General features: G+C 41.0%; 1 protein-coding gene across 13 annotated transcripts in view; it reads right to left on the reverse strand.

Annotated features, from left to right (window-relative positions):
- Positions 1-13,404: 13,404 nt before the first annotated feature.
- Positions 13,405-19,694, reverse strand: part of kiaa1109 (KIAA1109 ortholog) — a 187,462-nt gene continuing 181,172 nt past the window's right edge. For all 13 annotated transcript variants that reach the window (XM_061844548.1, XM_061844541.1, XM_061844547.1 and 10 more), the window contains one exon: positions 13,405-14,192. In XM_061844548.1, the coding sequence (XP_061700532.1) occupies positions 13,976-14,192 (217 nt within the window). In that variant the 3' untranslated portion in view covers positions 13,405-13,975. The remainder of the gene's footprint in view (positions 14,193-19,694) is intronic.

A 19,694-nucleotide genomic window follows, 5' to 3' on the forward strand; every position in this document is an offset into this window, starting at 1 on the left:
AAACACATTGTCATTGATGAACAGTGATACAATTATAACATAAAAACAAGAACTGCTATGCAGGTTATATTATGTTGTTTTTTTGACATGGTGCGAATGCAACCTAATTGAACAGCAACTATACTGATATGGGTGAGACTTTGACATTGTCAAAGTCAACAGAAAAAAATATTTATCCCATATATGATTCAGCGGGGCATTTCAGACATACAGTGGGAGTGGTGGGGTGGGGTGGGGGGGCTTGTGGTAACAAGTACTCCAGAGAGCATGGGAGCCCCAGTACTTGGCGAAAACTCAGAACAAGCACTGGGAGAATATGCAAACTCAGATTTAAACCCCTAACCTCAGAACTTTAACGTGGCTCCGCTAACCAAATCTTCACCATGCCACCACTTGGTGTTAAATTTTATAACTGGTGTAAAAGCAAGGAAGAGAAAAGTAGCAAATGTTAGGATTAGGTTTTTTTCAAATAAATTTTTTTATCTATCCATCCATACTCTACACTACTTATCCGGTCCGTTTTTGCATACATTAAAGGTCTACCGACACACCTGGTATGATTTTTTAGTATGGTTTTAATTTAAAAAATGAAAAAAACATTTTTAAAAAGCAGCTGCAATGGACCCATCCATTTTTTTCATCACACGTCATGATATTGTTGTATATGGATTTTTGTATCTCTTGCCATGAAAATCCTCTCGAGGCATTTGTTTTGGAGAAGAAGCAGAAAGTGATGTTTTTACCAGATGCTCACACTGGCAGGTTTATGTGTTTATACCAGTTTTAGTGGCTGGAAAGTAGCTTTTTTTTTTCCTGCGTGTGAGCCAAAATGCCATCTCGTTGTATTTCTGGATATTGCTGGAACAATCGGGAGGATGGATTCACTCTTCACACATTTCCAAAAGACCCGATTCGTCGTCTCTTGGGTGGGGAGGTGGTTTGGCTGCATGTGAGAGGAGACAGGAGCTCCCGGCCACCGGTGTTTTGCCCGGCATGGGTCCTCCTGAGTACGCTACATAGTGTCATACATACTGTCAGCGATGGGGAAAATAAATAAATATATATATATATATATATATATATATATATATATATATATATATATATATATATATACAGTGAAGAAAATAAGTATTTGAAAACCTGCTATATTGCAAGTTCTCCCACTTAGAAATCATGGAGGGGTCTGAAACTTTCATCGTAGGTGGATGTCCACAGTGAGAGACATAATCTAAAAAGAAAAATGAAGAGTTTGTTTTCAAAACGAGACATAGGCATTTTTTTCAGATTTACGAAACTCGCGCCAAAATTTTTTCGTAAATCTGAAAAAAATGCCTATGTCTCGTTTTGAAAACAAAGTCTTCAAATCCAGAAATTACAATGTATGATTTTTTTAACGATTTATTTGTGTGATACAGCTGCAAATAAGTATTTGAAGACCTGTCTACCAGCTAGAATTCTGACACTCAAAGACCTGTTAGTCCATATATTATCCTGAATCAGAAGCACCTGTGTGAGAGCTGCATAAAGACACCTGTTCACCCCATACAATTAGTAAGACTCAAACTTGTAACATGGTCAAGACCAAAGAGCTGTCCAAAGACACCAGAGACAAAATTGTACAACTCCACGCAGCTGGAAAGGGCTATGGAGAAATTGCCAAGCAGCATGGTGAAAAAAGGTCCACTGTTGGAACAATCATTAGAAAATGGAAGAAGCTAAACATGAAGGTCAATCTCACAGCCAGGAAAACCAAGGAGTGGCTCCATAAGAAGCATATCAAGGTTCTGGTGTGGCCTAACCTAACCGAACCTAAACCCAATAGAAAATCTTTGGAAGGAGCTGAAACTCCATGTTTCTCAGCGACAGCTTAGAAACTTGTCTGATCTATAGAAAATCTGTGTGGAGGAGTGGGCCAAAATCCCTCCAGCAGTGTGTGCAAACCTGGTGAACAACTACAGGAAACGTTTGACCTCAGTAATTGCAAACAAAGACTACTGTACCAAACATTAACATTGGTTTTCTCAGGTGTTCAAATACTTATTTACAGCTGTATCACACAAATAAATTGTTAAAAAAATCATATATTGTGATTTCTAGATTTTTGTTTCTGGATTATCTTTCTGACAGTGGAGATGGACCTATGATTAAAATTTCAGACCCCTCCATGATTTCTAAGTGGGCGAACTTGTAATACAGCACGGTGTTTAAATATTTATTTTCTTCACTATGTATATGTGTGTGTGTGTGTGTGTGTATATATATATATATATATATATATATATATATATATATATATATATATATATATATATATATAGCAAGAGGTTACACTTTAAAACTTTGTTTCCCATTGAGTGTGCCTTTTGGCCTCACAAATTAATTGATTTGCTTTCTGTTTCCTGAAGAGACAATATTGGCCACAGGATAAATCTGACTGAAAGCAGCTGTTGGAAGGATACATATACTGAATGTATGTGGACATGAAGAGGTTTGTCTTATGCGACTGTTATTGGCATTTTAATGTTCAGTTGCAGACATATATGCGCTGACATGAGCATGTTACGGTATAAAAGTGATGTTGCTTTGTTTTAAGACAAGCAGTGGAACAAGTGTAACACAAGCCCTTGAGGTAGCCCTGGATATACGAGTTGCTTATCACAAATACTGACGTTAGCATTCAGCTCAAGTGAAGTGAACCGTGAGCGTCATGGCCTGCTGGCACTTGAGCATTGCACTCGAAATCTACCCTTGACTCTTCAGCTGATGCAACTTCATGAAGCTTTTTTTCTGCAGCAAGATTTGTATTCAGTGGGTTAGTTGAATCATACCTCACTTTTCTGCCTTACATAAATACCAACCAGAGACTTACCTAGGACAAAAACATGTATAAAATTACTCTCTTTTATAATAATCAAGACTTGCGATATATATATATATATATATATATATATATATATATATATATATACACACACACACACACACACACACCACACACACACACATACATACACACATGTATCTATCCATCCATCCATTTTCTGAGCCGCTTATCCTCAGGAAGGTCGCGAGACAACTGAAGCCAACCTCAGCTGTCAACGGGCAGGAGGCGGGCTGCTCCCTGAACTGGTTGCCAGCCAATCGCAGGGCACACAAACAGCCACACTCCCAATCACACCTAGGGGCAATTTAAAGTGTCCAATTAATGTTGCATGTTTTTGGGATGTAGGAGGAAACCGGAGAAGAAAACTCCACACAGAGACCCAGGACCTGTGAACTGTGAGGCCAACGCTTTCCAGCTGATCCACTGTGCCACCACATATATATATATATACGATGCCTTATGAAAGTATTCGACCCCCTTGAACTTTTCAACCTTTCGCCACATTTTAGGCTTCATACATAAAGATATATATATATTTTATTGGTCAAGAATCAACAAGTGGGACACAATCGTGAAGTAAAACGAAATTTATTGAATATTTTAAACTTTTTTGACAAACAAAAACCTGAAAAGTGGGGCGTGCAATTTTATTCGGCCCCTTTGCATTAATACTTTTTTGCACCACCTTTTGCTGCAATTACAGCTGCAAGTCGCTTGGGATATGTCTCTCTCAGTTTTGCACATCGAGAGAAAGAAATTCTTGCCCATTCTTTCTTGGAAAACAGCTCGAGCTCAGTGAGGTTGGATGGAGAGTGTTCTGAACAGAAGTCTTCAGCTCTGCCCACAGATTCTCAATTGGATTCAGGTCTGGACTTTGACTTGGCCATTTTAACACGTGAATATGTTTATTTGTGAAGCATGGCATTGTAGATTTGGCTTTATGTTTTGGATCATTGTCCTGTTGGAAGATGAATCTCCATCCCAGTCTCAGGTCTTTTGCTGACTCCAACAGGTTTTCTTCCAGAATGGTACTGTATTTGGCTCTATTCATTTTCCCATCAATTTTATTCATCATTCCTGTCCCTGCTGAAGAAAATCAGGCCCAAACCATGAGGCTGCCATGTTTGGCAGTGGGGGTGGTGTCTTCACAGTGATGAGCTGTGTTGCTGTTACGCCAAACATATCATTTTGCATTGTGGCCAAAAAGTTGGATTTTTTTATTACATCAGACCACAGCAGCTTCCACCACATGTTTGGTGTGTCTCCCAGGTGGCTTGTGGCAAACTTTAAATGAGACTTTTTATGGATATCTTTGAGAAATGGCTTTCTTCTTGCCACTCTTCCATAAAGGCCAGATTTGTGCAGTGTACGACTGATTGTTGTCCTATGGACAGACTCTCCCACCTCAGCTGTTGATCTACGCAGTTCATCCAGAGTGATCATGGGCCTCTTGGCTGCATCTCTGATCAGTCTTCTCCTTGTTTGAGGTGAAAATTTAGAGGGACGGCCGGGTCTTGGTAGATTTCCAGTGGTCTAATACTCCCTTCATTTCAATATGATTCCTTGCACAATGCTCCTTGAGAGGTTTCAAGCTTGGGAAATCTTTTTTTTTAATCCAAATCCGGCTTTAAACTTCTCCACAACTGTATCTCGGACCTGCCTGGTGTGTTCCTTGGTCTTAATGATGCTCTCTACACTTTAAACAGAACCCTGAGAGTATCACAGAGCAGGTGCATTTATACGGAGACTTGATTACACACGGGTGGATTCTATTTATCATCATCAGTCAACATTGGATCATTCAGTGATCCTCACTGAACTCCTGGAGTGAGTTTGCTGCACTGAAAGTAAAGGGACCGAATAATATTGCACGCCCCACTTTTCAGTTTTTTATATGTATGTAAAGTATAAAATATCAAATAAATTTAATTCCACTTCACGATTGTGTGCCACTTGTTGATTCTTGACAAAAAATTTAAGTTTTATATCTTTATGTTTGAAGCCTGAAATGTGGCAAAAGGTTGAAAAGTTCAAGGGGGGTGTTGAGAGCAGGAGGCAGGGTACACCCTGAACTACCAGGATCATTAAATGATACTCTTTTCATAGAGGTGGCATGGTGACACAGCTGGAAATCGTTGGCCTCACAGTTCTGAGGACCCAGGTTCAATCCCGGGCCCGCCTGTTTGGAGTTTGCATGTTCTCCCTGTACCGGCGTGGGTTTTCTCCAGCCAGTCCGGTTTCCTCCCAAATCCCCAAAATATCCATTCATTGGACTCTAAATTGCCTCTAGGTGTGATTGTGAGTGTAACTGTTGTCTGTTGCCTGTTGCCTTGTGATTGGCTGGCAACCTCTTCAGGGTGTACCCCGCCTCCTGCCTGTTGACAGCCGGGATAGGATCCAGCATTCCCGGGACCCTTGTGAGGATAAGCATTTAAGAAAATGGATGGACGGATAGTTGCCAGAATATTGACAGACTTATTTTTCTCGACAAATTATGTAATGGTGCTGTATTGTCTATTTAATGTAAATAGACATGACAGTCAACCCAGGCCTGCCAATGCCAATATTTTTAGCCACGGCTCTATTTATTTTTAATATTTCCATTTTTTTAATGTATTATTATTTTACTTGTTTTTAATTAGCTTTCTGGTGACATGGTAGATCTACTAATTAGCACAAATGCCTCAGAGTTCTGAAGACAAGGGTTCAAATCCCAGCTTCGTCTGTGTGGAGTCTGCATATTCTACCCGTGCCTGCATGGGTTTTCTTCGGGTACTCCGGTTTCCTTCCACATCTCCAAAACATGTGTGGTAGGTTGAAGGAGGAGTGAAGACTTTAAATTGCCCATAGATGTGAATGTGAGTGTGAATGGTTCTTCATACTATATGTGCCAAGCTACTGGCTGGTGATGAGTTTGGGGAGTAACCTGCCTCTCACTCAGTGTAAGGTGGGATAGGCTTGTTGCGTTGTCATTATAAATTATATTTAAAGTTGTTCTGGTGGTTGAAGCAAATACTAAGTTTCAAAATTGAAAAATTCTGCTCACCAACAACGATTTCAATTTCAATCAGAATAATTTTCTTTCCCTTCATCACGCAGTTAGAAAATTGAAGAAAACCTAGTGTTAGAGTTATAGTTAATATATTTATTATGGATTGCAACAAAGCCAAAGTATCATCCTTGCTTCGAAGAGTCTTGTTCACAGGACGAGCTTCTACACACAGATGCAACAGTATCTTCCTACAAGTGGCCAAGGACAACTCCATCATAACCAAAGAATGTGCTAAATCATCATCGTACGATGTGCCACATCATCATTCTAGAATGCACCTTTGTTCATTTCATCTGCTCACCCCTCCTTTTGACCTTGTCTGTTTTCTAAAAAAAAAAAAAAAAAAAAAAAAGAATACGAGAGAGGCTGGTTTAGAACGTCTTTGGAGAGTGTAACTGGCTTGTCTCTCACATCCTCCTGATCAGAAGAAAGACGACTTTTTGTCCGTTGTTTGTGAAACTATTCTAGCAAGTTAGGTGATAAACCTAACACCTAGGAAGGCTACTAATTTTTTTCATGACTGTATAGCCATCCATCCATTTTCTGAGCCCCTTATCTGCACGAGGGTTGCAGGGAGTGCTAGAGTCTATCTCAGCTGTTAATGGGCGGGAGGCAGGTAACACCCTGAACTGGTTGCCAGCCAAACGCAGGCCACATGGAGACAAACAACAGTCAACACAATCACACTTAGGGGCAATTTAGAGACTCAGATTAATGTGTGTTTTTGAGGTGTGGGAAGAAACCAGAGTGCCCGGAGAAAACCCACGCAGGCACGGGGAGAATATGCAACCCCCCCCCCCCCAACCATATATATACTGTATTTGTGTTGCATGATTTACTAAAATCAGCACGGTCGGTGATTGGTTAGAAAATCAGCTTTACAGTTCAGAGGCCATGGGTTTGAATTTGGGCATCAGCCTTGATGTGTGGAGTTTGCATGTTCTCCTGTGTTGTCTTTTTCTCCAGATACTGTCTTACATTCCAAAATCACAGATTTTAGGTTAAATGAAGATTGTCTTTGGGTGTAAATTTCCATGTAAATGTCCGTTTGTCTGCGTTTGTTTATATGTGCCCTGATTGTTGGGGTTCAATCCAGGGTCTATATAGCCTCTCGTCCCAAGTCAGCTGTCTCGAGACTCCAGCACACCTGCAACCCAAATGAAAACAAGATGTATAAAAAATTGGATGGATAGATTAGCAGAAATCAAATTTTTCCTGGACTTTTTGTTGGTTTCCAAATAGTTTACTCTTTGGGGTGTTCGAAAGTTACACTATGTGCATGTTTTCATCTTCATTGCAAACTGGACAGTATTTACAACCAGTGAGATTTGTGATTATATTTGATAGAACTTGATCGGAAGTAAATAGCAATCTATGTTTAGCACATTGAAACTGTATTTGATGACCACAAAAACCTTCTGGATTGAAATTTATAGAATATTCTACATGAAGTCATCAGTGGCTGGGACGTGAAAGCTTGCAGATAAGTGAGCTCAGAGAGCAAAAATTAAGCCGCTGACTTTTCTCCTTGAGGCTTATGTTTCTGCTTTGGAAAGGCAAAGGAATATTTTCAAACAGAAAAGAGACAAATGGGGAAATGTAAAAGATGAACAACAGGGAAACAACTTGTCAATGTGGATGCGGTTTTCCAGTTCAGACAAAAGCAGACATGCAAGTACAATTTATAGTTTGAAATTTTTCTGAAGATTCAAGCATAACCTAGCTTAGTTTCTACGTTTTGTTATAATATTTGATAATTATATAATTGTTATAATTATATAATATGTTATTTAATAAAGCCACCAAGCCAACTGACAAGTTGCATTATTTTATTGTATTTTGTTTTATTTTATTTTGCCCACCGAAACAGTTTGTCTCAGGAAGAAGGTAAAATGGAGTTGAGGCATCAGAGAAAAAAAGGCAGGTTGACAACCAGTTTAGGGTGTACCCCGCCTACTGCCTGTTGACAGTTGGGATAGGCTCCAGCACTCCCCATGACTCTTGTGAGGATAAGAGGCTAAGAAAATGGATGGATTGATTTACGTTCGCTAGTCAAGTAGAAGTAGTCGTGGGTTTGAAGAAGAATGCCGTTGAAGTGTCCAAACTAATAGTTTCAAAACTAATCAAGCTAATTTATTAAACAATTAAACGGTTAAAAGGAAAGCAAGGCGAAAATGGTAATTACTTGTTTATATTTATTAATTACCGAATAATTGATATAAGCAAAGCAAATTTATTATATAGCCCATCTCATACACAAGGTAATGCAATGGTACAGGTAGACCGATGGAGGCACAAGCCTGGATAAATGCAGAGGGTTGCGTCAGGAAGGTCATCCGGTGTAAAAAGAACTGTGCCAAACAAATACGAGCCTTCATCTAAAGAATCCCATACCGGACAACTGAGTCGGACAACTGAGTGTAGGGACTTTGAATGTTGTGACTATGACAGGAAAAGCTCAGGAATTGGTAAACATGATGATTAGAAGAAAGGTTGATATACTATGTATCCAAGAGAGCAAGTGGAAAGGTAGTAAGGCTAGAAGTTTAGGAGCGGGGTTTAAATTATTCTACCACGGAGTAGATGGGAAGAGAAATGGAGTAGGGGTTATTTTAAAAGAAGAGCTGGCTAAGAATGTCTTGGAGGTGAAAAGAATATCAGATCGAGTGATGAGGCTGAAATTTGAAATTGAGGGTGTAATGTAGTGTGCAGCTATGCACCACAGGGAAGATGTGACCGAGAGTTGAAAGAGAAATTCTAGAAGGAACTATATGAAGTAGTTCTGAGCATTCCAAACAGAGAGAGAGTTGCAATTGGTGCAGATTTCAATGGACATGTGGGCGAAGGAAACGGGTGATGAAGAACTGATGGGTAAGTATGGCATCCAGGAAAGGAGCTGTGAGGGACAGATGGAGGTGGACTTTGCAAAAATGATGGAAACTTATTTCCAGAAGAGGCAGGAACATAGAGTGATCTACAAGAGCGGAGGTAGAAGCGCGCAGGTGGATTATATTTTATGCAGACGATGCAATCTGAAGGAGGTTACTGACTGTAAGGTGATAGTAGTAGGGGAGAGTGTAGCTTGACAGCATGGGATGGTGGTGTGTAGGATGACTCTGGTAGTGGGTAGGAAGACTAAGAAGACAAAGGTAGAGCAGAGAATCAGGTGGTGGAAGTTGAGAAAGTAATAATGTTGTGTGGCCTTTCGGAAAAAGGTGACACAGGCTCTAGGTGGACAGGAAGAGCTCCTAGAAGACTGGAATACTAATGCCAAGGTTTTAAGAGAGGCAGGCAGGAAAGTACTTGGGGTGTCTTCTTGAAGGAAAAGGGAGAAGGAGATTTGGTGGTGGAACCCCAAAATACAAGAAGTCATCCAAGGTAAGAGATTAGCGAAGAAGAAGTGGGACACGGAGAGGACTGAGGAGAGGCATAAAGAATACATTGAGTGCGTCATAGGGCAAAGGCAGAAGTGGCGAAGACTAAACAAGAGCCATATGACAACATGTACTCCAGCTTGGATACAAAGAGGGAGACCCATGACTGGGTTTTAAAGGAGCTTCCCTGAATTGCTCATTCATTCAGAATCAATGATGGGGTGAGGTTCACATCTTTGTGAACAAGTGAATGAGAAAATAGTCGAACATCCATCCATCCATTTTCTCAGCCCCTTATTCTCACAATGGTTGCGGGAGTGGAGCCTATCCCAGCTGTGAATGGGCAGGAGGCAGGGTACACCCTGAACTGGTTGCAAGCCAATCGCAGGGCACATAGAGACAAGCAGCCATTCGCATTCACACTCACACCGAGAGGCAATTTAGAGGGTCCAATTAATGTTCCATGTTTTGGGGATCTGGGAGGAAATCGGAGTGCCCGGTCAAAACTCACGCAGCCACGGGGAGAACATACAAAATCCACACAGGCAGATCCAGAATTGAACCCGGGACCTCAGAACTGTGAGGATTAACACTTTTCACCTTAGACACCGTGCTGCCAAAATAGTCAAAGAGTTTAAGGAAAATTTTCCTTCACGTAAGAAATTTCGGGATTTCATCATTGTGGTACATAATATCATCAAAAGGTCAAAAGAATCTGGAGAAATCACTGTAATGAAGCGGCAAGGCCAAAGCCAACATTGACAGTCCGTCACCTTCAATCCCTCAAGTGGCATTGCATCAGGGGTCAGGAACACTCCAGAAAACCAATCACAGTAAGTATAATTGCATTAACTCTAAATTGCCCATGTGATTATAAGTGTGAATAGTTTATTTGTGCTCTGTGATTGACTGGCAACCAGTTCAGGGTGTACCCTGCCTCCTGCCCGTTGACAGCTGGGATAGGCTAGCACCCGCGTGACCCTTGTGAGGATAAGCGGCTCAGATAATGGATGTATGGATGAGCAAACTTTTTCTCATATTTGGGTTGTAACATTGGCTGTATGATTCCTCAGTAAGATGTGACGCATTCCATTTTTTTCTGATTACCTGATGTTTTTCTGGCGCAAGACTTGAAATCAGATCATTTGAAATTCCTGATCTTTGTGATTAGAAAAGAGTTCTTCTTTCAATTTCTGCTCCATGCCAGTGCTGTCAACATAAGAAACACGTAGATTCTCACAAGCAGTGAGGGCTGAGGAAGACACTGATACCCAGTGATGGGAGTAACGGTGTTTAAATCAACAGAATTACTAAAGCCAGTACTCTTTTCAGTAACGGGTAATCTAACAAATTACTCTGTCAGTATACAATGAAGAAAACAAGTATTTGAACAACCTGCTATTTTGCAAGTTCTCCCTCTTAGAAGTCATGGAGGGGTCTGAAATTTTCACCGGAGGTGCATGTCCACTGTGAGAGAGATAATCGAAAAAGAAAAATCCAGAAATCACAATGTATGATTTTTTAACGATTTATTTGTGTGATAGAGCTGCAAATAAGTATTTGAACACCTGAGAAAGCCAATGTTCTTATTTGGTACAGTAGCCTTTGTTTGCAATTAAAGAGGAATGTTTCTTGTAGTTGTTCACCAATTTTGCACACACTGCAGGAGGGATTTTGGCCAAATCCTCCACACAGATCTTCTCTAGATCAGACAGGTTTCTGGGCTGTCGCTGAGAAACATGGAGTTTCAGCTCTTTTGAACTTTTTAACGATTTATTTGTGTGATATACCTGCAAATGAGTATTTGAACGCTTATTTATCAGCTAGAATTCTGACCCTGAAAGACCTGGTAGTCCGCCTTTAAAAGTCCACCTCCACTCTATGGCCACTCTCTCTTTCTCTCGGGGATGCTCAGGACTACTTCCTCTAGTTCCTTCCAGAATTTCTCTTTCAACTCGAGGTCACATCCTACCTGTGGGGCATAGCCGCTAATGACATTATACACAATACGTTCAATTTCAAATTTCAGCCTCATCACTCGATCTGATACTCTTTTCACCTCCAAGACATTCTTAGCCTGCTCTTCTTTTAAAATAACCCCTACTCCATTTCTCTTCCCATCTACTCGATGATAAAATAATTTAAACCCCTGCACCTAAACTTCTAGCCTTACTCCCTTTCCACTTGCTCTCTTGGATGCACAGCCCATCTTACTCCCTAAGACTCACAATTCCCAATTCCTTGTTCCCTTGTTAATGCTGGTGCCTCCTCTCCATTGTTGCTGTTCCCATGTGTTCCTGACCTACACAGATCCTACCACAAGCCAGCTGCCTGCTCTTGTCTTGCCTGATACCTGCCTGCAAACACATCCAGGACCACCTATACACTCTTATCGAGCACATTAATATATACAATAAACTAACTAGCGGCACGATGGTCGACTTTCCTTTCATGGTTGGTTTCCTCCCAAATCCCATAAACATGCATTATACGCTGATTGAAGCCTCTTAAATTCCCTGTAGGGGTGATTGTTCGTTTATATCAGCCCTGCAGTTGGCTGGTAACCAGTACACGGTGTATCCTGCCTCCTGGCCAAAGTATAAGCAGTATAGAAAATGCATGGAAAAATAATTAGGTGTGGGAATCGAAAACTGGTTCTTTTCGATAAATAAAGTGGGACACACCTTCACATTCTGCTGGTCCAATTAGTATTAGTAATATAGTTTGTAGACTATCACGTGATTTGTTACTTTAAGATCCATCCTTTTCCCAATTGTCATTGCACTGGTCTATAACGGAAACCACAAATGGGTAAAGACACTGTGCAAGCTTAACTCAATGCGGGGCGTTGACACACACTTATCTCCTGTCTGTTGTAAATGAAGACTACCTCTTGCAGATCTGTGAATCTTATAAGGAATAGCACCTATAAACAGAAATGTCTTTTGTTCTTTGTTCTGAATGTGATACCAGGGCAGCACCGACGGCCGGAGAAAAGTTCCTTTTATGTTTTTACACACTTACAATAAAGCTGATTTTGATTCTGAAATGGTTCCCAGTAATTTGATTTATAATCATTGTTAACTTTCCTGATGGGAGGAAAAAAACAAACAAACTATGCTTTAACTGACTGGGAGTTGGCCACTGGTGCGGCCCCGAAAAGGGCCTTGTTCTCGAGTGTGATGGGGCTCGCGTCATGGTGAGAATGATGGAAGAGCGAGGAGGATAAAAAATAAAAACTTTAATGTGACCGAATTGCATTCGGCAGCAAATTCATTACAAATAAAAATTGCACACTCGTCAGTTGACGGATTTGAGGTGTAAATAAATAAAAAAAACGTCAATGAATATTCACTGACAGGCCCCAACATTAACCTACAATCAATACAATAGTATAGGTATTATGATATCCAATATAAGCACAAGAGAATACTACCAGGTCTCGGTAAAACTAATACTTTTGCTTTTATCTGCATGATTTACCGAGTTAAGATTATTAAATGGCAGCGATGTATAAGTGTATGAATATCATTATAATGTGAGATGTCTAATGTTTTAGTGAATTAGTTCCATGAGAATGGGAACAACAAAACAACACTCTCAGTATGATTCCTACATTTCTGCATCAATGGAAATATATTTGTTAGCACGCCTCAAATCGTGCTCTTTGTAAAGGCGCAGTATTAATGACAGTTTTTGTAGAGGATATGATATCTTGTACCTGGTCATAATGTTGTGGCTCATCTGTGGACCGTAAATGTAAAAATGGCAATGGTAAACCATGTCTGAGCACAAAACAATTCTACAATTTCAATGCTGCATTTTAACATGAGGGAACAATTTTGTAATTACCAAATTGCACACCTACATCTGTTGACGTGAAAAAGCTTTTATTCCTTATCAGTGCTTTAAATCTGAAGTGGAGGCTTTTTATAATCAAATCAAAGATAACCTCAAGAACATCTTCAGGCTGCTTTTACATCATTTTGTTTAATCAGCTGGTTTCATTTAAAAAAAAAAAACTCAAAATTTGGTAACTGTAATAGTCATGGAATTCAGATGATTTCAAAAATAAATGCTGGGCATTCATATAAAATCCAGTGGAATTATTTTATTAAGTTAGGAAATCAAAACATTCACAAAATGTCATTATATACACTAACTAAACACAAAAATCAAGCTTGGCCCATCAAGCTAATTCATGTTACAAGATTTCCATTCCACATATCCATAAATAATCATGACAGATCGTATACCAAATATACCAGTGTTCATTTGTTCACATCAAGGAAAAACAAATATTGGAAATATTAAATACATCATAAAATACTATAAGTAAAGCATAATTTACCATGTGTTCCATTCAAAACAAAGAAAAAGCAATATTTAAGGAATCATTTTTCATTCATTTCGGAAAGCCTTTAAAAAAAAAAAAAAAAAATCAAGAGAGGTCATCTGCAACATGTAAAAGAGGCAGGATTGGAACCATTAAAGCAATTGAAGTATACTATACTAATTGCTACTCTTTTTAAACTATACAGATCATGACATCAATGCAAAAGCCTCAGTCAAAGCTACTTGTGGTAGCGCACACCGCAGCAAACTGAAATTCACAAGATGAGCCAAATAAACAGTGCAAAAACAGCCATCATGTCCTCAGGGCTAATGCTCCTCCTTCTCTCGGCCTTTCTTGTCCTTCTCATCTTGTAGGGCGGTGCCCAGCTTCTTGATGAGCATTGACAGTACCTTGTCCAGCGGATCCATCACGCCCCTCTGGAGCCACTTGGGAATTGTAGTCCGAGCGTGGTGGAAGCCCAGTTTTTGTAAGATGTAGTCCACTCCCACTGGATCAATTTTACGGCCTGTCCACGAAATCAGCCTGAAGAGAGTGGTGTCAGTGTTAGTAATTATTATTTAGTAATTGTCTCAGGCAACACTTACAGAAGAACGATACACATGGGGTCCTTGGTTTGCAACAGAACTGACGTACAAGGTGTTAGGATTACCAATGGAACATAATGAACTTGTTAATGCAACAGAGTACAGTAACCCCTCTCTACTTCGCGCTTCACCAATTGGCGATTCAGTGCATCGCGTTTTTTTTCCAATCCCCTCCCCCGACAATAAAAATGCCAGATAGGCTTACAGTCGTACCTATTATATTACATTAGGCGCATTTATACAATGCGGATTGATACAAGACACAACCCCAATGCAACATGTGGAACAATGAAGGAAAAAAAAAAAATCAATTGGTTCCTGGCACCACATCGACCAATGAGACCACGAGTGGCTTTATCCCTTGAGGTGATTGGTCGTACATCATCGAAGCCTCACACAGCAACTTCCCTTGGTCCCATCCATTTCCCTATTGTGCACGTTGTCTCGTCCACGCTGTTGGCTGGCTCGTATACTACTGTATCTTAGTGTTGTGTTTGTGATAAGTTTCCCTGAAGCACCCAAGTGGAAAAGGAAGCTGCGAAATGAGAGGATTGTTTGAAATGGGAGCTGCGTTCGCGATATGGAAAGCGGATTTCAGAAAAATGGCCTGGTGGCGATGAGGAAGAGCAAGATGATGACGATCAGCAAAAAAGGAACATTTTTGGATATGATCAAAGAGGTGGCGCCAATATGGCATGAATGAATCAGTGGCATGCTATATGAAGAATGATGTGGTAAACAGCCGTAAAAGCGCTTCAATAACTTTTAATAAGGAAGTGAAATGTGTGATGATGAAGATCAAGCTGCAACGAGAGATTCACCCCCTCCAGGATGAGGCTTTTTGGCAAGCAAAGGTTGGTTTGAAAAATTTCAAAAGCGTTATAGCCTCAAACGTGGGACAATATGGTGCGAGCTGCCGAGTTTAGCAGTTGTATTGACAGGGTTATGTCCTCCTACAGGGTGTTGGATTAAATGGAATAATCTTCCATAAAGTTGTGATATTTGCTTTCCTGTTTTGCTTTTAATACTCTTTTGCTATGCTTACTATGCTCACGATTGCTTTGTCTATCACGTTTTTTACAGTTGCTCTATCAGGTTTGCTGTGTTTGTTACATTTTGGACCACCCTGAAGATTTAACTAAATACCTCTTTTTGACTCAAATTTGCAAAGTACAAATACTGAGTACATATTTTAAACGTTCTGGTATCCACATAAACTTACATCCCCTGCTACTTTGCGGTTTTTCACTTTTTGCAGGTGGTTCTGGTCCCAATTAACCACAAAATACGAGGGCCACTGTACTGGCAAACTTGTATGAATATTAAACATACAGTTCTTTTAAAGGATCACACAGCAGTTATGTGTGGTGAAAAAAAGGCACAGTACAGCACTATCAAAGTGATTCACTTGTACCATACCTGACATTTGGGCTCCTCCCAAATGTCAAGTATGGTACAAAGAGTATCATGGTTTGGGAGTGCTTTGCAAACTCAGGACCTGGGCACTCAGTTATTATTGATCAAAATCTTAATTCATTTTTTAAGAACTGAATGGAAGATGGCACAGCGGATCAACTGATTAGGGCATTAGCTTCACAGTTCAAATTGGGCTTCAAATCCTGCCCCCGTCTGTGTGGAATTTGCATTTATGTGGGGTTTCCCCAGGGACTTCAGTTTCATCACACATCCCAAAATCACGATATAATTGGAGACCTTAGGTATGATTGTGAGTGTGACCGTCATCTGTCTCAGATTTATCACTGTACACGTCACCAATCATGACTCATATGAGAGGGAATTATGCGAATAAATCTATGGAGTGGGTACTCTGACCCTGTTCAGCTGGGTCCTGCTGGCAGCTTGCCACCTTCTGTCATGGGACAGGAAAAATTGGTTCCGGGTCTGCCATCACTGGCAGTTACCAGAGAGAAGGCCAAGATGGATCCGAACTCCCCCATTCCTATGTTTGAGTTCCCCGGCCTGGACAGACAACCTGTGCTGGCGTGCCGTCACATGGACCCGGAAATTAAGAAGGCAATACGAGTCCCCACATCCTAATGAAGGTTTCCAGTTTGCTTGACAGTGGAGGTCCATTTACAGTGAGGTCTGGAAGCTTTTTCACTTCCATCTAGAAGTAGAGAATTTTGGGAAAATTGCTGCGATACTGGAACAAGGGGAGCAGCTGCAGGCGAGGATGCTTAACACACCTGCGTCCAAGACTCACTGTTTGCAATGAAGAAACGCTTGCTACTGATACATTGCATGCTGAGATTCAAGACTAATTGTTGCTTTAGAGAAGGAAATTTTAGTCCAACCACCAGATATTAACACGTTTTTTTAAAACTGCCGACATGAACTTTCCCACAGTTGACTCTTGGGTAAGTAATACACTCATTACTTTCATTGGTGACTAGGGAGCTTCAAATTCTGTGATTATGGCCTCCGAGCGCGTTGTTCTTGCACCAACCATCCATCTTAATAGTTAATGTGTGCAAATGGAGGTTTCATAAAAGATATATTTACGGACCCTGCTTCACGTATATTGTGTGGCTTTGGGCCAGATGTACCATTTATGCATTCATTTGCGAGTGGTGAACAGTGTTTACACACCACTGGAGCATCGCGGCGCCATGCAACGTTGTTTAACACAAACCCCTCCGCTGTGCGTCTTCTCTCCCTTGACGAGAACTAGGTCTGCCTGGTAGCATGCTCGCCGGCTTAGGTGAATAGCGCTATCGTTGAGCCATATTTCCACAAAAGCAAGGACACAGCACTCACTCACTTTTTGTTGATGTGCTGAGTAAACAGATAGAGTTCCTCTTGTTGTCCAGTAAGCATGCGTTGTCCAGGATGATGGAAGGGAGAGCTGGCCAGTGTGGGTTTGCTGCTAACCGAGCTGGACCAACTGCTGCGGATATACTAGATATATACAGACTGGTTTTCTTCTTCTTTGCCATTAGGCTTGTCCTGTTAGGGGTCGCCACAGTGTGCCATCTTTTTCCATCTTAGCCTATCTCCTGCATTTGCCTCTTGAACACCAACTGCCCTCATGTCCGGCCTCACATCATCCATCAACCTTTTCTTTGGTCATCCTCTCGCTCTTTTGCCTGGCAGCTCCATCCTCAGAACTCTTCTACCAATACACTCACTCTCTTGTCTCTGAACATGTCCAAACCATCTAAGTCTACTCTCTCTAACCTTGTCTCCAAAACATCCAACTTTGGCTGTCCCTCTAATGAGGTCATTTCTAATCCTATGCAATCTGCTCACTTCAAGCGAGAACCTCAGATTCTTCATTTCTGCTACCTCCACTTCTGCTTTCGGTAGTTTCTTTAGTGCCACCGTCTCACCGCTGTTTTATAAACTTTGCCCTTCATCCTAGCGGAGACTCTTCTGTCACATAGAACACCAGACACCTTCTGCCAACTGTTCCACTCCGCTTGGACCCGTTTCTTCACTTCTTTACCACACTCTCCATTGCTCTGTATTGTTGACCCCAAGTATTTGAAGTCATCCACCCTCGCTATCTCTTCACTCTGGAGCTTCACTCCTCCTCCTCCGCCCCTCACATTCATCCACATATATTCTGTTTTACTTTTACTTATCCAACCTGGTGTACATGTCATTATATGCCTCTTAGATATTCACATGGAAAAACTTTGTAAATGTTTATTTACATACCTTTTTTCCAGTGACTGTATCAGAGCCGTAATTCATTTTAAATATAACAGAAAAGCCGCTAAAGTATTGGAGTTTAACAGCCTCAGAATATCTGACGTATTTCAGTTTCTCAATCACTCTCCCTCATTTTCATCTCAAGTTACCGCTGAAATTGTGCTGTTCCCCTTATGTACCATTCCAGCCTTTTAATCCCTTAGTCATATTCGATTCTTTCACACTCCTTGCTCCAGACATTTAAAGTTCACCAGAAGAGCTTTGCATGCGGCTACTTTTCGTGAAAGGTTTTTAAATTAATTCAATTAAAATCTTTTTTTTGCTTTTGTGAGTGTCGTGCAGCATTCTCCTTTCAGGGCGAAGTCTTCTTTTACGGCCAATTGAGGTACATTTTTCTTCTACACCTATTGAAAGTCTCCTTCTTCTTCTATACATCTGAAGCCTCTGTGCATGCCCCAACCCTAATGCATTGTAGGGAACAGCCATGTTTCAACCATTTAATTCGAACAAGTTTTTGCTGTACTTTTAAACTTATAGCTGCTAGCATAAAAAAAACAACATTTTAACGGCATCGGCAAACAGGCCGCGGGGTTCACGGCATCCGAAAAAAGATGAGGCTCGTTGTCTGGAAAATCAGAATCAGCTTTAATGGCCAAGTGTGTAAAAACACACGACAGTCAGAACATAGAACAAACAACATAGCAACAAGAACAAAGAAGAAGAGACACTTCTGTTTATAGGAACTATTCCTTATATGACGTGCAAGTGGAAAATCTATGTAGTGTGTAAACAATGTCAAATGTGCAAAGGGAGTAGTTTAAAGTGATGAATCCTGCGGTCTACAAAATATAAAAAAAAAAAAAAATACGATAAAATACCAATATTGATTGGACCAGCAGGATGTGAGTGAGTGTCCTAACATGGCACAAGGCAGAAAAATAGTAGGTTTGCTGATCAAGTATTTAATGACTTAATTGCCAGAGGGAAAAAAACTGTTCGAACGCCTGCTACTTTTGACTTTCATCGATCTGGAGTGTTTTCCCGATGGAAAGAGCTGGAAGAGCTGGTGGCCTGGATATGGAGGGTCCGAAAGCATCCTGCCTGTTCTGGAGCTAGTTCACATTGCGTGCAAGTCCTTGATAGTGGGTATCGTGATGCTGACAATCCGTTCAGCGGTTTTGATTGTCCGTTGCAGTCTGAGTTTGTCCTTTTTTGTGACGGTCCCAAACCAGACAGTGATGGGAGGTACACAGTATTGATTGGATGACTGCTCTGTAGAACTGTCTCAGCAGCTCTTGTGACATGCTGTGCTTCCTCAGAAGCCGCAAGTACATCTTTTGCTGGGCTTTTTTGAGGATTGAGTTGATGTTCGCCCCCACTTCAGGTCCTCTGAGACTGTAATTTCCAAGAACTTGAAGGTCGCGAAGGTTGACACAAGACAGTTGGACAGCGTCAGGGGCAGCTGTGGTGAAGGATGCCCCCAGAAGTCTACACTCATTTCCACAGTCTTTATAGGGTTCAACGCCAGCTTGTGTTGAAAACATCAAAGCTCCAGTCTCGCCACTTCCTGTCAATATGCAGAGTCGTCGCCGTCTTTGATGAGGCCGATGATTGTGGTGTCATCTGCGAACTTCAGGAGTTTGAGAGTTACATGCCACGAGGTGCAGTCATTTGTGTAGAGCGAGAAGAGTAGAGGGGGAGAGGACACAACCTTGGGGTGCCTTGGTGCTGATAGTGCGGGTGGATGAGGTAGGGTCCCCTCGCC

This window comes from Syngnathoides biaculeatus, chromosome 15 (assembly GCF_019802595.1).
Source record: "Syngnathoides biaculeatus isolate LvHL_M chromosome 15, ASM1980259v1, whole genome shotgun sequence".
Lineage (NCBI taxonomy): Eukaryota > Metazoa > Chordata > Actinopteri > Syngnathiformes > Syngnathidae > Syngnathoides > Syngnathoides biaculeatus.